This window comes from Meleagris gallopavo, chromosome 1 (assembly GCF_905368555.1).
Source record: "Meleagris gallopavo chromosome 1, MGAL_WU_HG_1.1, whole genome shotgun sequence".
NCBI lineage: Eukaryota > Metazoa > Chordata > Aves > Galliformes > Phasianidae > Meleagris > Meleagris gallopavo.
In genome coordinates, this window is record NC_139404.1 from 38,837,444 (window position 1) to 38,860,434 (window position 22,991).

The 22,991-nt window shown below is 37.2% G+C and overlaps 1 protein-coding gene across 2 annotated transcripts in view; it reads left to right on the forward strand.

Annotated features, from left to right (window-relative positions):
- The window catches only part of SYT1 (synaptotagmin 1), a 337,461-nt gene that overhangs the window by 212,802 nt on the left and 101,668 nt on the right, over positions 1–22,991 (forward strand). For both annotated transcript variants that reach the window (XM_085221774.1, XM_085221782.1), the window contains exon 4: positions 856–1,047. In XM_085221774.1, the coding sequence (XP_085077900.1) occupies positions 876–1,047 (172 nt within the window). In that variant the 5' untranslated portion in view covers positions 856–875. The remainder of the gene's footprint in view (positions 1–855; positions 1,048–22,991) is intronic.

The window sequence follows — 22,991 nt, forward strand, 5'->3', positions numbered from 1 at the left end:
TTTGCTTCACAACATAAGCTCAAGCAGAGGTTTTGCAAAATGCCCATTAAATGAAAAATATGGCAATGTGTCATGCTTGTGACAGCCTTTCAGATTCTTCAATATGGCTGCATTTAGATACCCCACAGATGTCATAGCTTCATGAATACACCAATGAGACGTGAATAATTTAACAGAATATTGTCAGTATCAAATGTCACACATAATAACTGGAAGGAAAATTGCCTTCAATAAATAAAGATAAAAATGGATGCAAATCAATTCTTGTTTAATATACAACTTGCTTAAGTATAAAACAATAGCTTATTACTTTGGCAGGGAGGTATGAAGTGTTTTTACTACATCCTTATCACTTCATTTGTTTGATATTGAAACTGTGGCTGTAATTTGCACTTCTGTACCTCTCCTAGGTAAGTAATTCTGTAAATCATTGTGAAATCTGCACATAGGGAGCACTAATTACCCTTTGTGCCTTTACTTTCAGAATTGAAGAGCAAAAGGTAAATCTCTGTGAGTTTTACAAGAATTCTGAGTTTTCAATTTCAGCAGTTCAGAATTCAGTGTGATTGAAGAGGAACACTAAGCACTAAAATGATTCCAGCTGAAATTAACCCTGCAAGAGACTTTTCTCTCTGTTCTAATAAATACTGTATGAAGAACATGAAGCAGTGAGTTGACACGGTCATATTTACTCAGTAAGCATGAGCACCAAGTGATATCCTGCCTATTTAGTTTTTGATTGATATGAGATCCTTTTCAATAACATAAACATGTTCTCTGTTTGCTGTTGCTCTTGTTTTCATGATGTAAACCTGTTCTTCTTTGTTTGTTTTTGTGTTTTTTTTTTCCCAACAGCAGCTTCCACGGGGGTTACAATGGTGAGTGAAAGTCATCATGAGGCCCTGGCAGCCCCGCCAGCAACCACAGTAGCAGCAGCTCCTCCAAGCAATGTCACCGAGCCAGCCGCTCCCGGAGGAGGGGGAGGAAAAGAAGATGCTTTTTCTAAGTTAAAAGAGAAGTTCATGAATGAACTGAACAAAATTCCATGTAAGTAAAACTTAACTAATTAAAAGCTTCTGCTGGCAGATTAGGTTTAACAGAAATGACCTGACGTTTATTTAGAGAATGTACTAAATGTTTTCAAGTCAAGCTAAAATAATCAGAAGATAAACTCAGTTTAGTGAGCTCCTCAGAATTAATTGTAGTGGAAAATACTGAGACAAACTCATATGGGATTTCAGACTATTTTTGATATGTCGGATCATTGTTGCAACTTTTACTGATAAATTACTGCTGGGTCATTAAAACTGGACAGGCCAGAGGACTTCACAGTGGTAATGGGGACAAGGAGCAAAGTATTTCCTAACAGTAGCACTTATGGATTTGTATTTATTCCGAATGGTGTATGCATACTACCTGAAAGCCAAATTCGACCCTACTTCTTTAGTCTTGTGAAAATACAGGTACTGTGTACTCTTGGAGATTAGAAAATTTAGAAATGGAGGGGGAAAGAATGGCTTTCCAACAAGGAGATAGCTCTATGAAAATGTCATTCTTTGAGATCTGTCTCTCAGCAATTCTTTGAGATCTATTATTGAACTTTGTTGGCATGAGTTCTTAGACCTATGCCGGATATTTTAAAAGTACCAATTCATATTTCCATCATGCCAATAGATTTCAAGTCATTAGTGTTCTTTTGATCTTTGCCAGAAATTGTTGATTCAGAGTTGAGTCATTGGTTTGTATATATTTGTTAGCTTTCTGCTGTTCATGATAATTACTGTCTGCTTGAACCTCTGTGGTATATTTTAGTACCACATGTTAATGTGTGTTAAATATGCAACTAACTCAGCACATTCCATATCACTTTATGTAAGTTAGAATTTCTTTTTTAACCAAATCATACAAGCAGATAATGTTGGCACTTTTCTATAAATGGAGGTTAAACTCTATGTGTATCTGTGCTTCCATAGCAAGCAATACAGAGAAATTGAATCTCTAATAATTTTTACTTCAGAGTAATGTAAATGCAAAATATTTTCGAGTAGTTTTCATTTTTAGAACATTATCATTTGTGTAAGGAAATGCTGTATGAATGATAAAGATGGGAAACAAATCGGAATATTAATCTATTTTTTATTTTTTTCATCTCTGAGATGGATCTTGGCAATCTGGCAGATGCAGTTTTTGCAGAATTGATAACAAACAGCTTTGCTCTGTCGCTCAAAATTCTCACTTGCAGAAGTAGATGTGTTACAGTGGTAAGAAGTCCATATGTCATTAGTTTGGTAATCTGCACAATCCAGTGCAGACCATACTGAAATGAAATTGCTCGTTGATATCATGGGAGAAGCAAAACTGCTAGAATTAAAAAAGAAGAGAGAAAAAAAAAATGAGACACTGAGGGAGAAAGGGTCAGCATTTGAGCCATATTCTTTTAATTTACAGCTCCCTATTCTATATAAACAAGGTGAATTACATTTTTATGTAAATATTATTTTATTTTGTAAGCTTTGATCCTGTATATGGACAACTGGAAATGTGCTAGGAAAATAGAGGAATTTTGAATGCACTGCTACCTTCTTTTATAAAATAACAATGAAAACAAATGGAAACTCATTTTGGGAATCTTTCCAAAGAAAGCTTCTTTTCTTTTTTCATGCAAAGAAATAACTTACTTTTATGTGACTGAATTATTTTCAGAGGAAAGTGTACTGTGCCATAAGACAACTGTATGATGAAATACATTTTAGTAACTAGAAAATATGGTGCCTTCTGCTAAGAGTGCAAACAGAACGTGTTGCATCTTTCTTTTCCTAATATAGAGAAGTACTCTGAATGTAACACTAAAGTAAATGGGAATCTGCTTCTTTAGAGAAATATGGAGGTTGTCGGTAATCCTGCCATAGCTGAGAAGAATTAATCCAAAACAGCTGCCTTTGTTTGATCTTTCTTCCAGATAGTGGCAAATGACTAGCTTGATCATTTTCACCTTTAATAATTGTATTAACTTCTCCTATTAGTTTTCCCCACCTATCTGTGGAGAATCTCTTACTTATTTTTTTGACAGAACAGTGTCTTAAAGTTTTCACCAGATCCCTGTCTTGAAACACAAGCCCAAAGTCTTTCAAACTTAAGACTATCAATGTATCTCCATGTATCTCCTATTGTATCTCCTATTGTCTCTTAGTTTTTATGCTTCTTCCTTTTTCCTTCAGTAATAATGTTGCTTCAACAGTTACCCCGCACTTCTGGTTTAAACATAGTTTTTGTTTAAAGGAATAATTCAAGGAATAAATATGGTAAAGGCTGTCTGTACAACTTTTAATGTAAGTAGATCCCTCCAAAAGTAATGCTTCCTGTTTATTTCCGTGGGAATTACCACAGATGCAAAAAGCACTATAACACTATTTGATAGAGCACATTCTCAGCTACAAAACACTACTTCTCAACACAGTCACCACCATTAGCTTTGCGTATTACCCAGCAATGAACAAGAACCTGTGTGTCACGGTCATAAAAATCCACCACTGGAGATGACCCACTGTCACTGTTTCCACAGCTGAAACACAGCATCTACTGCCTCACTCTGCTCACATCCACTCTTTGGTCTCCATAAATGTTCAGCAAGTGTCAAGAACTGTCAGTTGGTGCCATTTTTTCCACATGGAAGAACTGTGCCACACCTTTGCTTCACGTGCACTTCCATGTCAGATGCCATTCTGTGAGACTGCCCCTCTGCTGCCATCTGTCACATGGTAACAACAAGTAACAGTAGTGGCAGGAAAGTTCAGCCTCTACTGCCATACTGTCATTCACCTCTGATATCGTGGGCAAACATAATAAAATAGGAGACATTACTTTCATAATGATACAAGCTCTTGGATCTATCAGATTATAACATTTCCTTGCCATTTTTTTCTTTTAATGTCAGTAGGAAGTTTTCAATGAGATGTTGTTAGCCAGTTACAAAGCTGAAGAACTTATTTTGTTAGAAAAATGATCAGACCTTCCTTCTTCCAGCTGGTTGCGAATTTTTTTAGAATCTCTCTTAGAGCAGAAAATAAATTTGTTCCAACAAGATCATTTTTAGAGGGTCTTTCTGTCAATCTCTTGCCATACGAGAGAGAAAAAAGTAGAAAAAGGGTATACCAGCCTTTTTGGAATAATGTGGATACTTGGGTCTAAGAGCACTTCTGGCATGTGGAAGACTTTGGAGCAGTATTTTTTCTGGTACATTCAGACTGGATACCTGAAATTGAGTCTGAGACTTAGTAGAGAAATGTGATGGTCAGCAATTCTCTGATATTTGCCAATGGGAGACAAATATGGATCAGCATGTTTTTTATCTCTTATACTTTCTCCTTAAAATCTTCCAAAGGTTTCGTGTTCATCCCTACATGACAGGGGAGTCTTTCAAAGCTTGCTGGTTACCTTGAGAGGATGTTTTTCCACTTCTTTTTTATCTGATGCAAGAGAGAAATAATGACATGTTTTAGTTCTAGTTTTAGCCTTTGCCTAAGATGTCTGAAGATGAAAAATAAGCCATCTGATTTAATGGATGTCTAATAGGATATAATGTAGCCATATTGTGAAAAAGCTCACCTGCAATCAACTTACAGCCACGAAAAGTCCGGCTGTAGTAGGGTCTAATTTATAGTCTTCTCTTTCTGGATTTCCATGGAAATTCTGTAATGTCAAGTCATGTTTCACACACACACACAAAAAAAACCAACAACAAAACAATCCAATAACAGTGATGACAAAAATAAAGGTACATCAAAGTATACCCAGCTGAATAAATAACTGTCCCTTCTATGTGGCTTGTAATAGGACAGTCATCTTTCAAAAATAATGTTTTATAGAACACATAAATGTCACAAGTTAAGTAGGCTAGACATATTTATCTAACTAAAAATATCATGAGTCCTTTTAAGATTTCATCTACAAAACTACACTATAGGGCCTATGCAATTTAAATGACACTGATGTTTCCTCCCGTGATACAAGCACCAGCAAAGACTTATTTTATCAAAAAATGGTGAATTTAATAAAATGAGGAAATAGAAGTTCCAAGTAGAAGGAAGGGACCATTTGTATCAATATACATTTGATGCAAGAACAGCGATGCAATATGTAAACCCAGTTAAATTTTTGATTGATAAAAGCAGAAATCCTAGCTTTGCATTTATTTCTTTCTCTTTAAAGAAGCACAAACATCACATTTTGTGGCAGGAGAGGGTAGGCTTCCAAAAACACACAAATCACACAAAATGGTGATTTCCTAACGTATATTTCACTCTGAATAAAGAGAGTGGGATCATTTTATTACAATGAGTCACACAATTAAAGTGCAAGAATCCTGTAAGGTTACTGAGGCATAACTGTGAAGAATTTTGTTCTCCGTTATGTAAATCTCTGCATTTTGGTGAGTGGCTCATTTGCATAATCACAGTACAGTTGTTTTTGAACTGCATTGGGTATGAAAGTCACTCTATCTTCATTGGTTCTTATATTTTTTATCCCAGTTTGTCTTTAATCAGCTGAATTCTTAAGCTGTTAATCAGAAAAAAGATACCATCTCAGCTTTTACATTTTTTCATTTTAAACATGCAATTCTGATGCCTTAAACAGGGGGAAAAACAAAGCAGCTAAAAAATAAGAAAGACATGAAGCATAAAGAGAGTTTCCAAAGAAGGGCTATGATGATGGTGAAGGCTGTAGAGGGCATGAGGTAAGAGGAGCAGCTGGGGTCCTTGGTTGGTTCAGTGCAGAGCAGAGGAGCTGAGGGAGCTGAGAGGAGGCCTGATGGCGGCTGCAGCTCCTCACAGGGAGCAGAGGGGCAGCGCTGAGCTCTGCTCTGTGTGACAGCGACAGGGCCTGAGGGAACGGCATGGAGCTGTGTCAGGGGAGGGGCAGCTGGGGGTTGGGCAGAGGGTCTGCACCAGAGGGTGGTAGGCATGGCCTTAAGGTTCAAGGAGCATTTATTTAGTCAGCTCTCTCAGAAATACGGTTCAATTTTGGGTGGTCCTGTGTGGAGCCTGGAGTTGGACTTGGTGATCCCTATGGGCCCCTTCCAATTCAGGGTATTCTATGATTTAGTGATTCTATGAAAGTGGTACTTACACTTAAAAGTCTATATCATATGCAGCAGTTATTTCTTTCCTCCCCCTCTCTGCCCTTCCATCTGGGCCATTCTCTATGGACAACAGAAAAAATAACTGCCATATACTTAGAAAAAGTTAGTTCTGGGTTTTTCAAGATTACAGGAATGCAAAACAGCAACAGCTTTTGAGTGCATGCTTTAAATGTCAAGGTACTGTTAGAAACCGTACAAAGATAAAAACTTAATATTAATCAGTGTTAATTTACTCAACGAGCATCTTTGTGAAATCAAAGCAATCTTGATGTACTTCCTAAAAATACATTCCTGTATGAACAGAAGACCTTGTTCTGTCAGTGAGGTAAATAAAAGAGCAAAAACTCTATCAATAAAATCCCAGCATGTGTCTGACTAACAATAACACTCTGTTCATGTTTCTGGTATAATCCTGAATAGCTGCAATATCTGAATGCCTTCAATGCAGGATACTATTATTACCTCTTTAATAGGAAGTTACTGTGTTCTACATAGCAATTGGATGAAAAGCTACATTTCTATACCAACCATATTCTGAAATATTTGGCTGGCTCGGAGCTCCATTTGGCCTCAAAACCCCTAAATTTGATTTATTGTGCATAAGGGACTGATAGTCCCCCAAACTGGGAGCTTGAAGCGATGTGATGATTCAAGCTGAAAAATGGTGTTGTGTTCAGACTTGTCTCACATTCTGTTTGCAGCTGTGCAGAGAAAGGTTTGTTTACCTCTCCTTGTGTTTGTGAATAGCTCTCAAAACAAAATGGGACTGGAGGCTATAGAGGAAATAAGTTAATAAAAATGTAAAAATAACTGTAAGACTAAAGTCTGGGTTAATTCTAAGTAATAGCTTAATAAGCTGAAGTAAGGACTTGTATATATATTTAGGTTAACCAGCAAAATAAAATAATTGCTGATATATATGCTTATCCATTTAGCTTAAAGTTACTGCCTTCAAAATCATCCTAAACACACTTCCATTTCTTTTTCCTATTGATCTCTGTTTTTTTGCCCATCTTGACTGACCAGCTGCAGTTGCATCATGAGTTCTTACTATCCTCTTTAAACGGCAACCAAATTAATTTCCTAGTTTTTCATTCGTCTTTCGCATCAAGATTCAAGGTGGAGATATCACTGACTTTTGTGTGTCATTAGAAAATTAATGGTTTTGTGCACGGAGTTTTCCTGAAAATTAATTTTTATGAAGCTCCTAGATTGATCATTTGAAGAAAATAAATTCAGGCTGTTCATTTCACTGCTTCTTGTAATAATTTCTCGAACGCAGGTGTCACTGACAGGAGAGGGCAGGTTTTTTTCCTAAGCTCATAGAAAAGAAGCAAAATGGCACTAATAGAATGCTTTCTGATTTCAAACTTGGATTGAAAGAGGCAAATACCGAAAATGAGACTGAAGTTCTCAGTAATAACTATTATTTGCATTTCAATAGCAAATAGTTATGATTTCCATTCCAGTGTGAGGCAGGGCCTAAGATCTTCCCAGGAAAAAAAAAAATATATCAATATAATAACAATTAAAATAATAATATTTAAAATATAAATAGTAAGTTCTTTTCTGCATAAATGTTCAACAAGTGTCAGTGAATGTTAGTGGGTGACAGTTTTTTCTGCATGGAGGAATTCAATGCCATACCTTTGCTTTGTACACACCTCCATGTCAGATGCCATTCTGTCAGACTGCCCCTCTGCTGTCATCTGTCACCCAGCAGCAAAATGTTATGGAATATTGGTGGGAAGGTTCAGCTTCTACTGCCATACCATCAACCTCTTACACTGTGGGTCAACAAAACAAAATAGAACTCAATGATCTCTAGAGATCTATACCAACCCCTACAATTCTGTGATTCTGTTATTTTTGAGCACCCCTTTTACATATATGTCTATTTACATATGCATATGTGTACATGTGCATATGTTACTACAGTAAGCAGGGCTCTCAGCTTAGGCGTAGTCTGACATTGGCAAATTCTGCTTAGACGTCTTGCCAAAGAGAACATGTCAGGAGAGTTTTCAGGGAGATTAAAGAGAAGATTCTTTATCTTCAGTCAAATCTAAAGAACAGTGCTGGAGAAATCTGGAAGGCATATATTCAAGTCTTGTTTTTTTCCTGTCATCAAATCATCAACAGTTGATCATGCCAAGGAAATACATGCAGCTTTACACTGGGAAGGAACAAGGGAACTTATAAATAAATATTTATTTTGGAACACAGATCAGGTACAAGAAAGAGATATTACAGTACAAGAGTAGAAGAGAAAAAACTGTACTTCTAAATATAGCAATTTAAGTGCAAATCTCAGATTACTTTGAATTCTCCATGAACCCCTCGGCTCCAGAGTTCAGTGATGGCATGAATACGTCAAAATTCTTCTTCATTAAAAAACTGTCTAGACCACCTAATGATAGAGAGAAGCTTGAGAACACTGCCCACATGAATCCAGAAGGCACAAAAATCATGAGACAAGAAAAAAACAATTCAACTTTGTTATGTTAGAAATTAAAGATAGGAGAATACAATTTTTTACTCTTAGGGTCTGACATGTTTTGAATGCTTGAAATTAGGAGTCCTGGAAATACAGCTTTCAAATCAAGCTATTTTAATAGTTGCTGAGGGGGTGGAGAAGCAGAACTGAAGATCTGATGAAGCAGAACATGGACGAAAATCTCTATTGGTATCATAATGGTCAGTTCTATCATGAGGGACACAAGCAGACTGCTGCAGCCTGACCTTGAGTACCAGCTCCATCCCCAGAACAGGGGGACCTGTTGCACACTAAACCCACGTGCAACACCTTGAGAGCATACTGTTCTGTTTGAAAGGAAATGCTGCCTGTTAAACAGAAGTGTAATGGGTAACCTCTACGTCAAATAGAATTGTACATTATTGATGACGTGTCTGAAACATCATTTTCAGAAATTGCAGTTGGTTTTGAGTTGTGTAATCTGAAAGAAGGAGAAGCAAGTTCCCCTGTAAAATACATGATGCTGAGAGCATTCAGCAAAATATAAGAAAATAAAACCCCCTTAGCTTTACAGGTTAACTTTTATATCCATGGGGATGAAAGTCATCTAAAAGAGCAACTGAGGTGAACACACCTACCTTTGGTTTGCTGCCAAGTTTTAACAAGGGGTGCAGAATACCTGCAAGGGTCTCCTGTAGCCCATCACTGTGATTATTATTTTATATGTTACAAGGACTCCAAATCCTGTGATTTTATTGCACTATAGATATGTCAAGTTGTGCAGTGCCCTATAAATTGAGTAGAGAATTCAATTTACAAGCAGAAAACTGAACATAGTTATGGCTTCCTTTCAGTACTGGGAATGTATCTTAAAGTTTCATTATTTTGTGTGAGGAAAAGTGTGCAATAAAATTATGTTTACATACATAAAATAAACACAATACTTGCTAGTCTTTCTCTAACTTACCTGCAGATGAAATGTCTACAGAAATTACCCATTATCTGTTATAATTCAGCTTGTAATTTTGTTCTGAAAATGCTCCATAATTGTTCATGGAACAATTGTTCTCCGCTTTAAGTTGAGAATACATTTAAAGATTGCTTCTCAGCAGTGTACTTCTTAAAAGGAAAAAAGCACTTGGGACTAGGTTTAATAGATTTGCTTTAAAAATACATGGTATGAAAGGGCAATGAAAATACAGGAATTACTGTTAAGATTGATATTCCATCCTTAGCTCTGTGACTAGCACCCGGGCATTATAGGAAGGTACGAGGTATTTTAGTGCATTTTATAAAAAGTGTAAGTAGATAATGAAGCCTCTGTTATTTTGAGGCACTGTTGTAAATTGGCACAGATTAACAATAAAATGTCATCCTTTGTTGTTGTAGTTAATAATTCTGCTTTGTACTGGGTTTGCTGCTGAGAATTATCTGAAGTCTTCACTGAGGGATTATAAATATTTAACATCCCTACTTACTTTGGTTGATACGTGTTTTCTAAAGTAAACTTTTTTAAAGAGACAAAAATATCTTTACTGGTGTATGAAGTGTTTAAGATATCAAGCCCGCATCACCAAGGTGGGTAAAATATTAAGCCACTGACAATCAGCAGGAGCTTGCAGGAATGCTGTAGGTGCATAGGGCATCCTTTCCTGCATTCTTTAAAGGTCCCTTCCAACTCTGAGGATTCTATGATTCTATAATTCTGTCATTCTTTTCATCTTTTTAGTCCTGCTTGTGTTTCAAGCAAAATCTTGAGTTGAACTATATGAGAATAATCTCTACTGCTTCCAGAACACACGGACAGTTTGCACAAGCTGTGGAGATGGCCTCAAATCTTCAGGCGGTTCTTGGTATGGGTAGACTTTTCTGTGACTCCAGGAAAGGAGCCTGTGCTGCTGAACTTGAGCAGCTGCCTCAGGAAGGCTGAGTTCCAGCTGGCAGCTGAGCCAGCCATCTGCCTACTCCTGTGCAGGTTTCTGAATCTGCCTCTAATCTTAATTATCAACTTCAGCAAGAGCTCCCTAATTTGCTCACAGCCCCTATATCATCTGGGGCATGTTTCAGTACTGTAGCTGGCACCGTCTCTCTACTGCAGTGAGAGCCACCAAAATGAAAGATGAGGTTTGTTCTTTTGAATGGGAAAGGTATTTCAGCCCACATCTTAAAAGGAGCCCCAGAAATGGTTGGGGTGAAGTTTCAAGAGACAGGCTCTCGGAGTCAGGTTCAGACATTCAAGATAAGTGCTTTACTTCTCTTGAGAACAGCTCAGCAACAGGAGGCCCAGCTTACCCAGAAGGAAGAACTGGAGGGAGATATACTTGAAACCATACTGCTCTGACAGACTTTGACATCCAGGAAGAGCCCTATGCTTTTATTACAGGTGGATTCACAGCCTGAAAACTTACAGACCCGTTTTATCTCACTTTGAGAACATTAGGTTCACTCTCTTCTGTGAGTACTTAATCCAGTGAAGAGCATGGAGTCTTGCAGGACCAGAGACCTGGCTGAAGGATAGTATATACATTTTTGCTGTGAAATAACACTGGGTATTTAGGACTCCATACTCTTAAATAGGCATCCTGCACTAAGCTGAACAGTCTGATCCCATGAATCCTGTGTCTGTTTTCTCATTATTGCTGCAGAAAAGGCAGACCCAAGTTAGTTTTCCAGCTTGATCCCCTTCAGTCTCAGGAACAGCAGGAACTCAGATGTTATAGGCTACCGTCTAATATTCTTCAGCTTTTGCTCTCAGCTCCCATCTTGTCAGTTTGAAGCACCTACACAAACCATTTGTTTGACATAATAGAGAAGGGATGGCAGTTCCTTGATGAGGAAGATAAAAGGAATATCCTAAAGCTGGTGAGCTGCAAGCAGAACCGAAAGTCATTTCCACACAGGATGTTTTCACCCCCTAGAGCTGTGTCAGGTCCACCCCTCATATGGTTGTTCTCAGCAGGCAGAAAACTTCCAGGATTAGGACAGACATCAGATTTTTTTAAACTGAAAACAGTTTATAGAGAAGTAATAAATTCTTCATCTACACAATAAAATTGATTTAAAAAATTATTCCTTTCTTTAAAAAAATGTTATGGTCCCTCCTTGCCAGAATTCATTGAATTGTCTGTTTTCTTTCTGCTTTATTTCATTTATAAATTTATAAACAATTTTCTCCTAGCCAGAACTCACTTGAAAAAATCAGCACAAGCAATAGGCTTACTAATACAGTATTCAGAGTTGTTTCTTCTTTAGGTTTCAAACCTTGCATTCCCTCGAAGGACATCTATTTTGTCATGGTTTCTCAGTATCCAATTTTCAGCAAATACATACTCTGAGATGAAATATCAGGTCTTGGTCCAGGACCCAGTTGTTTACTGCTATTATGCCATAGGTACAGATTTACTTGCAGCATGGGCAAGCCAAGAAGGATGGAGGAAGATAAGGTAAGCTTACTATTCATAAATTTCAGTCTAGCGTAGCATTTTAGATTACAACTCTGTGATGGTAATCACTTCATATGAATCTGTTCCAGAATACCAATTTCTAAACCATCTTGCCTCTTGAAATATTTATTAATGGTTTTAAGTCCTAGGACAGCAAGGTGCCCAAGATGAAGGAAAACAGTATTGAGAGGGGAAGCGGGGTCAAGAACAGAGGGCAAAAAAGAAAGCTTAACATTATCTGAACTAAGCGCATAACAGCCATGATGATAAAGTAGCATGAAAAAATTCATTGGCTGCTATCTGCTATTCTGCAAGAGCCATTCATTTATCTAACTATGGTTGTATAGTACGAAAATACTTGCAGATACTGCCTTTTGATGTAAATATAGGCGTATAGCAAGAGACAGAAGAGGGAAACTATTTACAGAAATCTTTCTTCTATTCAGTTAGTGCACTAACCAAATTGTTTAAGCTGTGCAACATCCTTGATTTGCAACAGCTTGTTTTTATTAAGCAACTTCTGACGATTGTGATTTGATTCTGCATAGTACATGGGTCTGTCCGACATTACTACTGCCTCCCACTGCCACCTAGAATAAGAAAACTAGGTATGATTTTATAACGATAATGACATGAAGCACTTTCATCCTGGTGAACTGAATATTTACCCGGTAATTCCTGGTAGGAACAAAAAGAATGGAAAATATATCCTACTTAAAAACAAACAAGCCCCTCAACTGAGTCAGTGTTAAGTAAAATAATTTGTGATATCAAATCCCTGGTGGCATAGCAGCTAGCTGAACCCTGCAGTACAGGTAGAGTGCAAGCTGGTGAACATGTCTTTTCTTGTTTTCAAGTCATTTTCTTGACTGACGTACTCCGCTCCTCTAAATAACAGAAAAGGTGACAGAAGTACATTCTCACTTGATGTAGTCTGCAAGTATAGTCTGGGTATGTAGGCTGAGCTGAGGTACTGAAATGATACACAGCAGATTGCAAAATTTCAAAGTTTCAATATTTTATTCGGTATTTAGATATGTCCCTTTAAGCTCCCAAACAGTCCACTGAATTAAATTTCTTACACGCAAATGGTGTAGTGGTATGGAGGATCGAGACTGTAAATACATTTCTAACACATGCTGCAGTTTGCCTAATGAATTGCTACATGTGTTTGCACTTTAAAATACATCAATTTTACTTCAGCTATGTTTATTTTAAAAGTTTATAACTAGTGTAATTTTAGAGATGTGTACTACACATATGTGCAGTGGTTGCAACAAATTTTGTATTTTCATAATATCAGCGTAACTTGTTCTTCTCCCACTTCAGTTTAGTAGGCTGCTTGCTGAGAGTTGTACCCCATTTTGTCACATGGCTTATTACCACCACACACATTTTCTTTATTGTTGACAAAAAAAAGACAGCATTTAGGAAAAGTTTAATTGATCAGTTGAGAATGTTGGTGGGGGGGGACACTGAAATTTTGCATTGGAAACTGTTGGAAGGATGTAATTATCTCACTTGGGATTTGGGCCAACCTTGCAAACATCCAATTTCCACAGAAGTGATTGAGGTTCTTTCCATTTAGTTTAATGAGTGTTGGATAGGGCCATAAGGCATTACAATCCTTTTAGGAAAATCCCAGGGGATCTCTCATCTCCACAAAAGCTCAGAACACTGGTTTTATGCTTCCTCCAAAGCACAGCAGTTCACCAGTGTTCTCACCACTTTCCTCAGCATCACTGACTTGGGGAAAGCAGCCCACTATGGTGCTGCTTTCTATGTTTGAGAGGTGCCCAGGATTCTGGCAGATGATGTTTAGCTTTCTTCTCAGTCTAAGTTATCCATGAACTTCACTGAGTTTCACGGAGCTGAGTTTCTCAGCTGTTACTGAGAGTATTGGAGTGTCTGTGGCAATAAGCAAGCAGTGGATGTGATGCTTCACTAAGTTTTCCCTCCCTTCAGAGTTGATGCTGAGAAGCATCTGAAATCATCAGATTATCAAAGGGTTCAAAACTCTTTGCAGTGGCTGAACCTCAGCCATTTATTCCTTGCAAAACAAAGTGTAGGATTGCCAGCATTACTATGGATCATTCTCAGTTTTGGTAGGCTGCTTTAATCTTTTCTCCCTGTATAAGGAAATTGAGAACTATGAGATGCTAGGAACATACATTGGATCACAGTCATGCATGGTGAGATTGATCACTTAATAGCTTAGCAAGTCTGATAATGCCACACTGTTTCAAAATTGGTTTTACTTTAGTTTGCTTTTTAAGAAGGAAAGACAAGCTGTAATACATATACCTCAACATAAGACTGAAATAGGTGAAATTGTTAGCCTTATTGTTCAGTTCCCAAACTCAGTGAGCCTATCCCAGATGGTAAGGATGTTGAGTTACAGCAGTTTGTTACTCGTTAGGTATTGTCAGAATGATGGTTGGGAGCCACTGTCAGACTGAAGCATTTACTACTTGATTTAGTAAAGCAGTGCTGATATTGTCTGCTTTCCCACAATATTAATGAGACAAGAAAAATAAGGAGGTTTTGCACCATTGTACTGCCATCTGAGGATTGGAGAATGATAAATATTTGTGTTCCTGTCCTGGTGCTAGGTGAACTTAAAACTGATTTTTCCAATTTAATAAAATAAAAATGAAAAATCAGAAATTCCTTCTTCAAGAAGCTGCAACATTTGCTTCCACCAGACACACGACCATTAGTGGCATTATATGTGTTCACAATCTCCGTATCAATAGATTTGATGTTATCAGAGCTGCTGTTGCAGAATATGTTGGCAAGATGTATGGCTTGCAAGCACAAGAGGTCACATCTGTGATCTGAGAGTAAATAATAACAAATTTGTTACTGAACAGCTGCAATTCTTCTCACCAGCTTTCATCTTCTGCTTCTTTTCCTTACTTTCTGCTGGTTCCCTCATCAGAAACCACGTTCTCCTCTCATTTCAGCCTCTCACCTCTCTGGAAAAAAACAGTTTTGCATTGCTGACTCAGAGAATACAGCTGGCTCTGTATATACTTGAGGACAGAAAAAAGTTAGGGTCAGTGAAACTTTTTTTGACATATGGCTTGGAGAGACATAAGGCTTCCTGCCAGTGCAAGTCCCTGCTCTGTTCTGCAGGCTGTCTGCCGTAGGGTACTTCTGAAGAAAAGGAATAAATATAAACCAATCTCTCTCTACTTTTCTATTTCACAAAAAGCATGCTATGAGAGAGTAAAAATCATTCAGCTTTCCATCAAAGCAGATGACTGAATATGGATGTTTTATTTTTTAGTAACTTCAGGGTTAATGTACCATAAAATACACAGTTTTTCTCGTCACAATGGCAGAAGCAATGAGGGCAGGACTAGCTGAGTTTTTTGCACAGGACTAACAAGGCTCCTGATAGTGATTTTTCCTTACCTCATTAATAAATGTCAGGCATATTCTTCCACTGACCCATGAGCTGGAAATCTCATATCCCTGCCCAAGTGTTTTCCAGCTGCTACTAACTATACTACTAGTTGGACAAAAAACATTTTGGAAGCAGAGTCAGAAAAACGTGTTATGTATGGCCCTGCAATGTTAATAGCAGTCAGCAAAGACCTCAGATAAGAACCAAAATTAAGAGACAAACCAGGATAAATTCAGCACTGCCATGTTTACAGAGATACTAAAGGAAAACTAGTTCAAGTCCTGTCTTCTATAACGTTTTTTCCTGGCATGATCTGACTTATCTTGAAGGCATGTGAGGTCAGTTAAGTCACTACTAGCCACTTGAAAGGGATATGCCTGTCAGAAACCAATTTCATAACAGGATAAAAGAGCTATCGATTAACATATTGTCTAACATATTGGTTATGATTACAGTATATTGATTGACTATGTGGAGAGATGTTAAACAGGGCTTAGTTGTATCAGTATTTTTAACTTTTCAGTGGTTGGATTTGTGGAAACCATTGTTGAGATGTCTGATTTCTGAGCCATCAGCAGTGAAGTAAATGGCATTTAGCTCTGCTCCAGGGAAGGACTTACTTTTTTATCAAGTGTCACCTCTACCATGATGTACCTGAATAAATATAAGTATGCGCTTTGGCTTTAGTAGAGTCTCCTGGGAGAGCAGTGTGAATGTAAGTTATTTATGATTTAGGATGGATTGAATGCTAGTCACAGCACAAAAATATTACCTTATAACCTCACTACACTTGCCAGTGATGGAGACAAAAATTTTACCCTTATTAGAGGATCATTTCACCATAAAAATATAATTGAAAAGCCCACTTTTACTTCTGCCAACTGCACTTCTCAGACAGTATGTTGTTCCTGCACGTAGCCATGACTCTGAAGCTGTTCAGCTCAAGGACAAGCTCCTTACTACCGAGCAGATCTGGGAGTTTGTGACAAGTCTGATCAGAAACACTTAAAATGACATTCAGAATGAGCTGCTTATCTCTTAGTTCCTGGAAACCCCATTTGAGTTTTTACCAAGTCAGTCCTAATTTTGCTGTACTGCAGAGTGATGTGCTGGCATCAGCGATCAAAAAGTGAAGGAAATATTCACAGATTTGTTTTTGAGAGAAACAAATTAATACTGATTTTGCTACTTTCTTTCGTCCTTGAAAATACAGCAAGATGTTAGAAACTTTGCATTGGATATACTGTGTTGTTTTAAAACTAATTTACATCTTGCTGTATCTTGTATCTTATCAGCTTCTTGTAATATATGAGTTACCATTTTACATTTAAGGTGGCTGTGTTGATTTAAAGAAAATTCTCAAGTGACTGAGCTTGCAGTAATAATAGTACTAATAGAAGTAGTTTGTGTTATGGATATTACATATTGAGCTAGCATAGGAGAATAGTAATACAAAAAGATGTAAGATAGATAATAAAGATAATAAATAACTAAGAATGCACAAGCAGTAAATAAATAATGACTAATTAGTAAACAAAATAATAAATATCAAAGAGTAAAATAAGTAAATGCAAAGTCCTTGATGAACTGCATATATACCCATATGTTTGTACCACACTCTAAAAGCTACAAATTGCACTGAAATCAAAATGTGATGTAAAAATAACAATATACTTTACAGTCTATTTCTCATTTTTAAAGTAAATACATGATACCTAGATAAAATATCATATTCAGAAAATCTAGACCAGAATAAAATTCCCCTCACATAAAGTGCTTTTCCGTTCAAACTTTTCTTTATGTTACATATTTAAGAGAAGGAAAACGCAAGTTTTTTTGAAGTCCCTGTTACCCTCAGGCTTTTTATTGTAGTGCACAACGCTTTAATCATCAGTGCACATGTTCACATGTGGGCATATTCATTCTGGTGCAGGGGCCTCTGTGACAGCCCATGCAGTGCACAAACCTCACATTAAAGTAGATTTTGAATTACAGAAGATAACTTTTGCTTGTCTCTACAATGGAGTAAATTTCAAACCGGAGTATAGGAAAATACCATGAAGTGACTGATAAGCAATTTCAGGCAGACATTTGTTTTGAAAATTAGTTGTGACTTACCAGAATAACCCTTTTCTATGACAAACTCAGATAACTTTCCTATGTTAAATTAATGCCATCAAAATATTCAGTGTTTTTTTCCTATATTATTAGTAACTTCACCTTAAGGCCTAGTCCTACAAACATTGTTCATCATGGTTTTGTTGAAATTATTGGAACTATTTACAATTGAAAGGACTCATGCTCTACTTCTCCAGAAACATCAGACAGCAAGGAAAATTATTTTAGTGGGACAATTTTCAGAATTTTTCATCATTTTTATTTCTCTTTGATAATACAACCCTCTGTGTACATTTTTCAAATAACAGACCCAATTTTCAGTGTGGGATTCATCTATTTTCTCTATTGCTCTTTTACTTGAAGATTGTGTTTTCATTCTTGGAACTCTAGAGGAACTGGCAGAAGAAGGAAAGGGAAATGCTGATAGTGTTGTCACCCATTTTATTATGCAATAAGGGTAGGTGTTAAGGCGCTGTCATGAGAGAAGGAAGAACATGGCTTGTGTCTTGCTTAGCTTAAGCAAGATTAAGCCGTTGTATCTCACCCTTAAAGAGCTCTAAGTTAGACTGTTTGGAGAATGCATTACTCATGCTTCTCATTGAAGCTGCGGCAAAGCTCCTCCATGAGAGATACATGGAATCAGGAAGATCATTCTGTGGGAGGGTTTTCTAACAAAGTTTTGTAATTGGTTTTGTGGGTGAAAGATGAAATATTGGAATTTCTTCTTGTATATTGCTGTCAGAACCCACAGAACATGTGCTGGGTGGCGAGTTGCACACATTATTTTACTGTCTCATGGCCATTTTAATTCTCAGTGCTAAAGTTGCTTACAACAGAACTTCAGTTGTGAGCATTAAGTTTTCATACTGAATACAGAGTCCATAGAATGTTTATTTGCCTGGGAAAATAAGCGATTCTGCTGTAAGAATATTTTGAAATAAATCTCTTGACAAGGCAATGTTTTGATCATGTCTGATTTTACTGTGGACGACTCATATCAGTAATGTTACACATTCGCAGAAGTATCTTTTTGTAGTTGAGTTCTGCCTTAGTGAGCAAGGTTGAAGGATGACTTACGGCTTGAAGCTTTTTTCTTTTTTGAAGCTGTATCATTTTGTCTAATGAAAGGCCATTACTTCCCCCTGTCAATGTAGCCTCCATTGCTGTAGTAATGCATCTGTGAGTACATTATCACTGCTTTTGCTTCTGTGAATGAACAATTCCAAAGAGGCTACATAGAATTTATTTGTTGATTACTCACCTGCTATTAAAGTGGTTCCAAATAAAGTGGAATGGCAGACACTGCCACTTGGAAGCTTTTTCCAACTATAAAAGGAATTCTGCGTGTTATCTGCAGTGCTCAAGCTGCTTTACAGATGCACCATTTTTAATTAGATTAGTTTTAATTAGACTACAGATGCAAAGTTGCATCTGTGTATCGCTATTAGTCTGTTTTGAGGCACTTTCAGCCAATAACAAACCACCATCTTGTTTGCATTCACTTAAGTGTTTTAACCATTTACTTAACTGTTTGCTTGCTGGACTAATCACCGTGGAAGAGCATATATAACTTGTGTTGTTATTGTTAGGTGGAACATACAGAAAGCAAAGTAGCCTAAGAGAAAATCATGCAAGGGAAGAGAGAAGGAAATTGCACTGAAAAATTAATTCACTCTTAAATCTTTCTGTGAATTCCATTTGTACTTATTTAAATTCCTTTAAAGTACTTATTTTCCAAGGCAATCTTGTGAGCTTTGGACTTTATTGATTGCTCTTTTACCCTTAATGTTTGTTTTCTTTATGATCTTTTCATTTTTATTTCGTCATGCTTCACAGAGCCCATTTTCTTTTGCTGCCTTTCCCTTTCTATTCTGAGCTTAACTCAGTCCTAAGGAGACAGAGGATTAATCGTTCATTACTGGTGATGCTACAGGTTTGAAAGAGTTTTTAGTTAGCTACTGAAAACTTTTTGTTATCAAGAAAGAGCACAGCTGCTTCTTTAGCTAATGATAGAAGGATAGCAAGAGAAATTGGGAAGTTGGGGCAGAATCCTTGCTGGGTAGAAATCACCAGAACTGCAGTCACTGATTTCAGCAAATTTCTTAACTCTGACTTCTAATTCCACCAGAGATTATTTTCCTTTGTTTAGTGTCTGCATTCCTTTTTTTAAATTTTTGTTGCTCTGTTTTGGACAAGCTTCAGATTAATCACTGCAGATTCAGTTGTATTTAAATAGGGACAGAAGCAAGAACTCTGCTATGTACTTTCAATTTTAAGTTTTGATAATCATTTGTCTTCTTTGATCAGTAGCAATGAAATTAAACTGGTGAGAAAACATGGCTTTTAATTAAATGATTCTAACAAGGAGAAATGCACGTTTGAGCAAGAAGGGAATGCACAGGTGGTTACATAGCAATAAGAAAATGTGCCCATGTAAAGCAGCTGCTAAGGTTGACTATAAATACTGGAACAAAATATTACTTAAGTGGCAATATACTGATCTCAGAGGAGCATGTTCTGAGCAAGCAGCTAGGGTGACTATTCTCAGATTTTAGTGACATTCTTTGTAATCCCTAGAGTGAGTCACAGGCCATCTTCTCTTGGCTTTCTTTCTCTAAAAGGAAAATAAAACTTATCTCTGATTATACCAATTAGCAACTCAATATTCTGAAAGCATTTCATAGATAAAAAACAATGAACATGGAGTTAGTCCAGAGGACTAAAGATCCAAGTTTCATATAAAACTTGAGTCAGACGCTGATGACCATTTGCTGAAGTAAAAGTCAAAGAAGAAAGTCAGATAATTGATTTTCAGAATTAGTGTAAGGTTTTGCTTCCAGATTTCTTTTCAGTGAACAGGAGAAGCTGGTAACATTTCAGCACTGAGTTTTCAGTGTGCCCTTAAAGGGATTCTTAACTTGGTGGAAAAAGTCTGGCTTGGACATACCTGTAGGATCAATCTGTGCTGAGCACACTTAGTATCCATAGGACACTACAGAAGGAGACAGAGGAAGTTGATGCTCTTTCTGTCAGTGGAGCTTGTACAACTAGCTCCCACAAGGGATGTAAGTACCTAGAATGTGTCTGGTTTTCATCTGAGCACTGTAGGGCAAAACTGACACCTAGTGCAGATAATCAAAGGTGGACTCTGGTACTGAGAGAGGATTTATTTATTTCTGTCATATCCAGGGGAAAAAAAAATATATTGACATATTTTGGAACAGCTTGCAGCCTGTATTCAGAATTACATGGTTGGACTTCAAACTCAGCACAGGTAGGAGTCAAGGGGTCTCACAACAACAGAAAGCCTTGCAGGCTGCCTGTCCAGCAGCAAGCCAGATGCAGGAATTAAGATAGAGGGCTTCCATCCAAAACCCTCAGCACATATCTCATAACAGCAGACAGGTTCATCTGTCCACCTAACACTGGGAAATGAAAATTCCCCTTTGAAGGTCAGATGCCTGTAGCTCTTTTTTTCAGGAGAGGGAGTTGGTACGGGTAGGAATAGGAATGGAAGAAGGCCAAGTCTTCTGATACAATTCTGGTAGCACAGTTCTCCAATTCTTATATATTAATCTGAAAGTTAGAGCATTCCTTCTGGAAACTGAGAGGCATAGATTAAATTCCTTCATCAAACCGGAAGCTACAATGGTTGACAGCACTTTTAACTTATGTTGAAATCATGGCATTATGTAGGAAATAATTCAGAATATAGGCTACAGTGAGAGGGCAGAACTGTTTTCTTGTTCCCATTCTCAGCATAGCTAAATTTGAAAATAAGGAACAATCACCAAATAGAATACAGAAACTGACGAAAAGGGTCATCTTTTTATGGTTCCTGCTCTATGCCAAAGCTTGCAGTATCTTATCTCACTTCTATTTTATGTCCAGTTTAAAAAGAAAAAAAAAAAAAAAAAAAAAAAACTGATAAAGGTACTCAAATAGATATTTTAGGGAGACTTGCTATCTTAAAAGACAAACTGATAGTAGTTGCTTTTGCTGATAGCTCACAATATTAACAGGACAAAGTAAGCATCGGGCAAACTGCCTGTTTTCATCTACACTGGATGGGAACATTATGTGCTGTCTCCCAAGATGGTATGTGTGCTTAGAAAACATTCCTTCTTTCAGATTCACATCATCTCCAAAATTGTCAGCTTTGGTTTGCAGCTGTAACACACAGTCATGGCCAAACTGAATACAGGGGCTGACTAGAGCTTGCATGAATTAATTATTCAGGCTAATTAGCAGAAGACCAAAGCACAACATGTGAGAAAACATATTCCAAGCTTGCTAAATTAATAAGTTCTAACATTTCTAGATTGCAAAGTCAGAAGCACAGCAAGAGTGGTGAGTGTACCTCACAGAAGTAAAGATGAAGAATACAGGAAACTATTTGCAGATAGTATGAAGGAAATCTGGATTAAGAGATCAAAATGTAGTCTGCAGCTTTTTCCTTCCCTGATCTGAAGGACACCAACCGTATGATTTTGATGCAGATCTCAACATGCTAACCATGCAATTCCAAACATGCACAAACAAAATCCATGTTCTTGTTTCCTTCAGCAAAGGGAGCACTTTTCCAAGGAATGCAGCTTCCCTCAGCCTGGCAAAAAGGAGAGACGCAGGTAGATTTTAATGCCTGCTAAAAACAGTTTTGAATTGTCCCAGTCTGAAAAAAAAGGGCAAAATGAATGTATAGCATTGGCCTTACCTCAATGTAACAAAATTTCAACTTCTGTATTTATAGGAACCAGAAAAAAAACGCTCTGAGTTGCCATCCTAAACAGGACAGTCTTCCTTCTTAGGGAGCATAGCTCCAGATTTGATTAGAGCTATTAATGAGGTCAAATGATGCTTTTAGGCTGGTAGCTAATGTAAACCAAATCTATTTATCACTTTGGCAGTAGTTCCTGCAACAAAGTTAATGACCATTACCACATTTCTAGTTAGCCAATCAGGAATGGTGCTTTTTTGTGCAAAAAGGCAGAAGTCAGTAATCAATCATCATCATCCTCATCATAATAGTGCTGCTAAATGAGCTTCTGAAAAAGAACAACATAGCTATTAACCTTAACCGTATCTTGAAAATAGATTTCTCCCTACAAAGGCCATTCCCGATATATGGCTTGCAGCCTTGAGAGCTTCTTGAAGAATAAAGGAGGTTGAAATACTTGGCAAGGGCACAAACTAGATTTAGATTCTTTTCTTCAGTCTTTTGAAATAAAACTGAACATATAAAAAAAGAAAGGTCAATTTTTTTAAATAGCAGGTGAAAACAACATTTTGCCTAATAGACTTGGGTTATATACAGTCAATGAATAATGCTTTTTTTTTTTTTTTTTGTATTAGCAGTATAATAACATGAATTCCACCAAACTTTATATTTCTAATATCTTACGA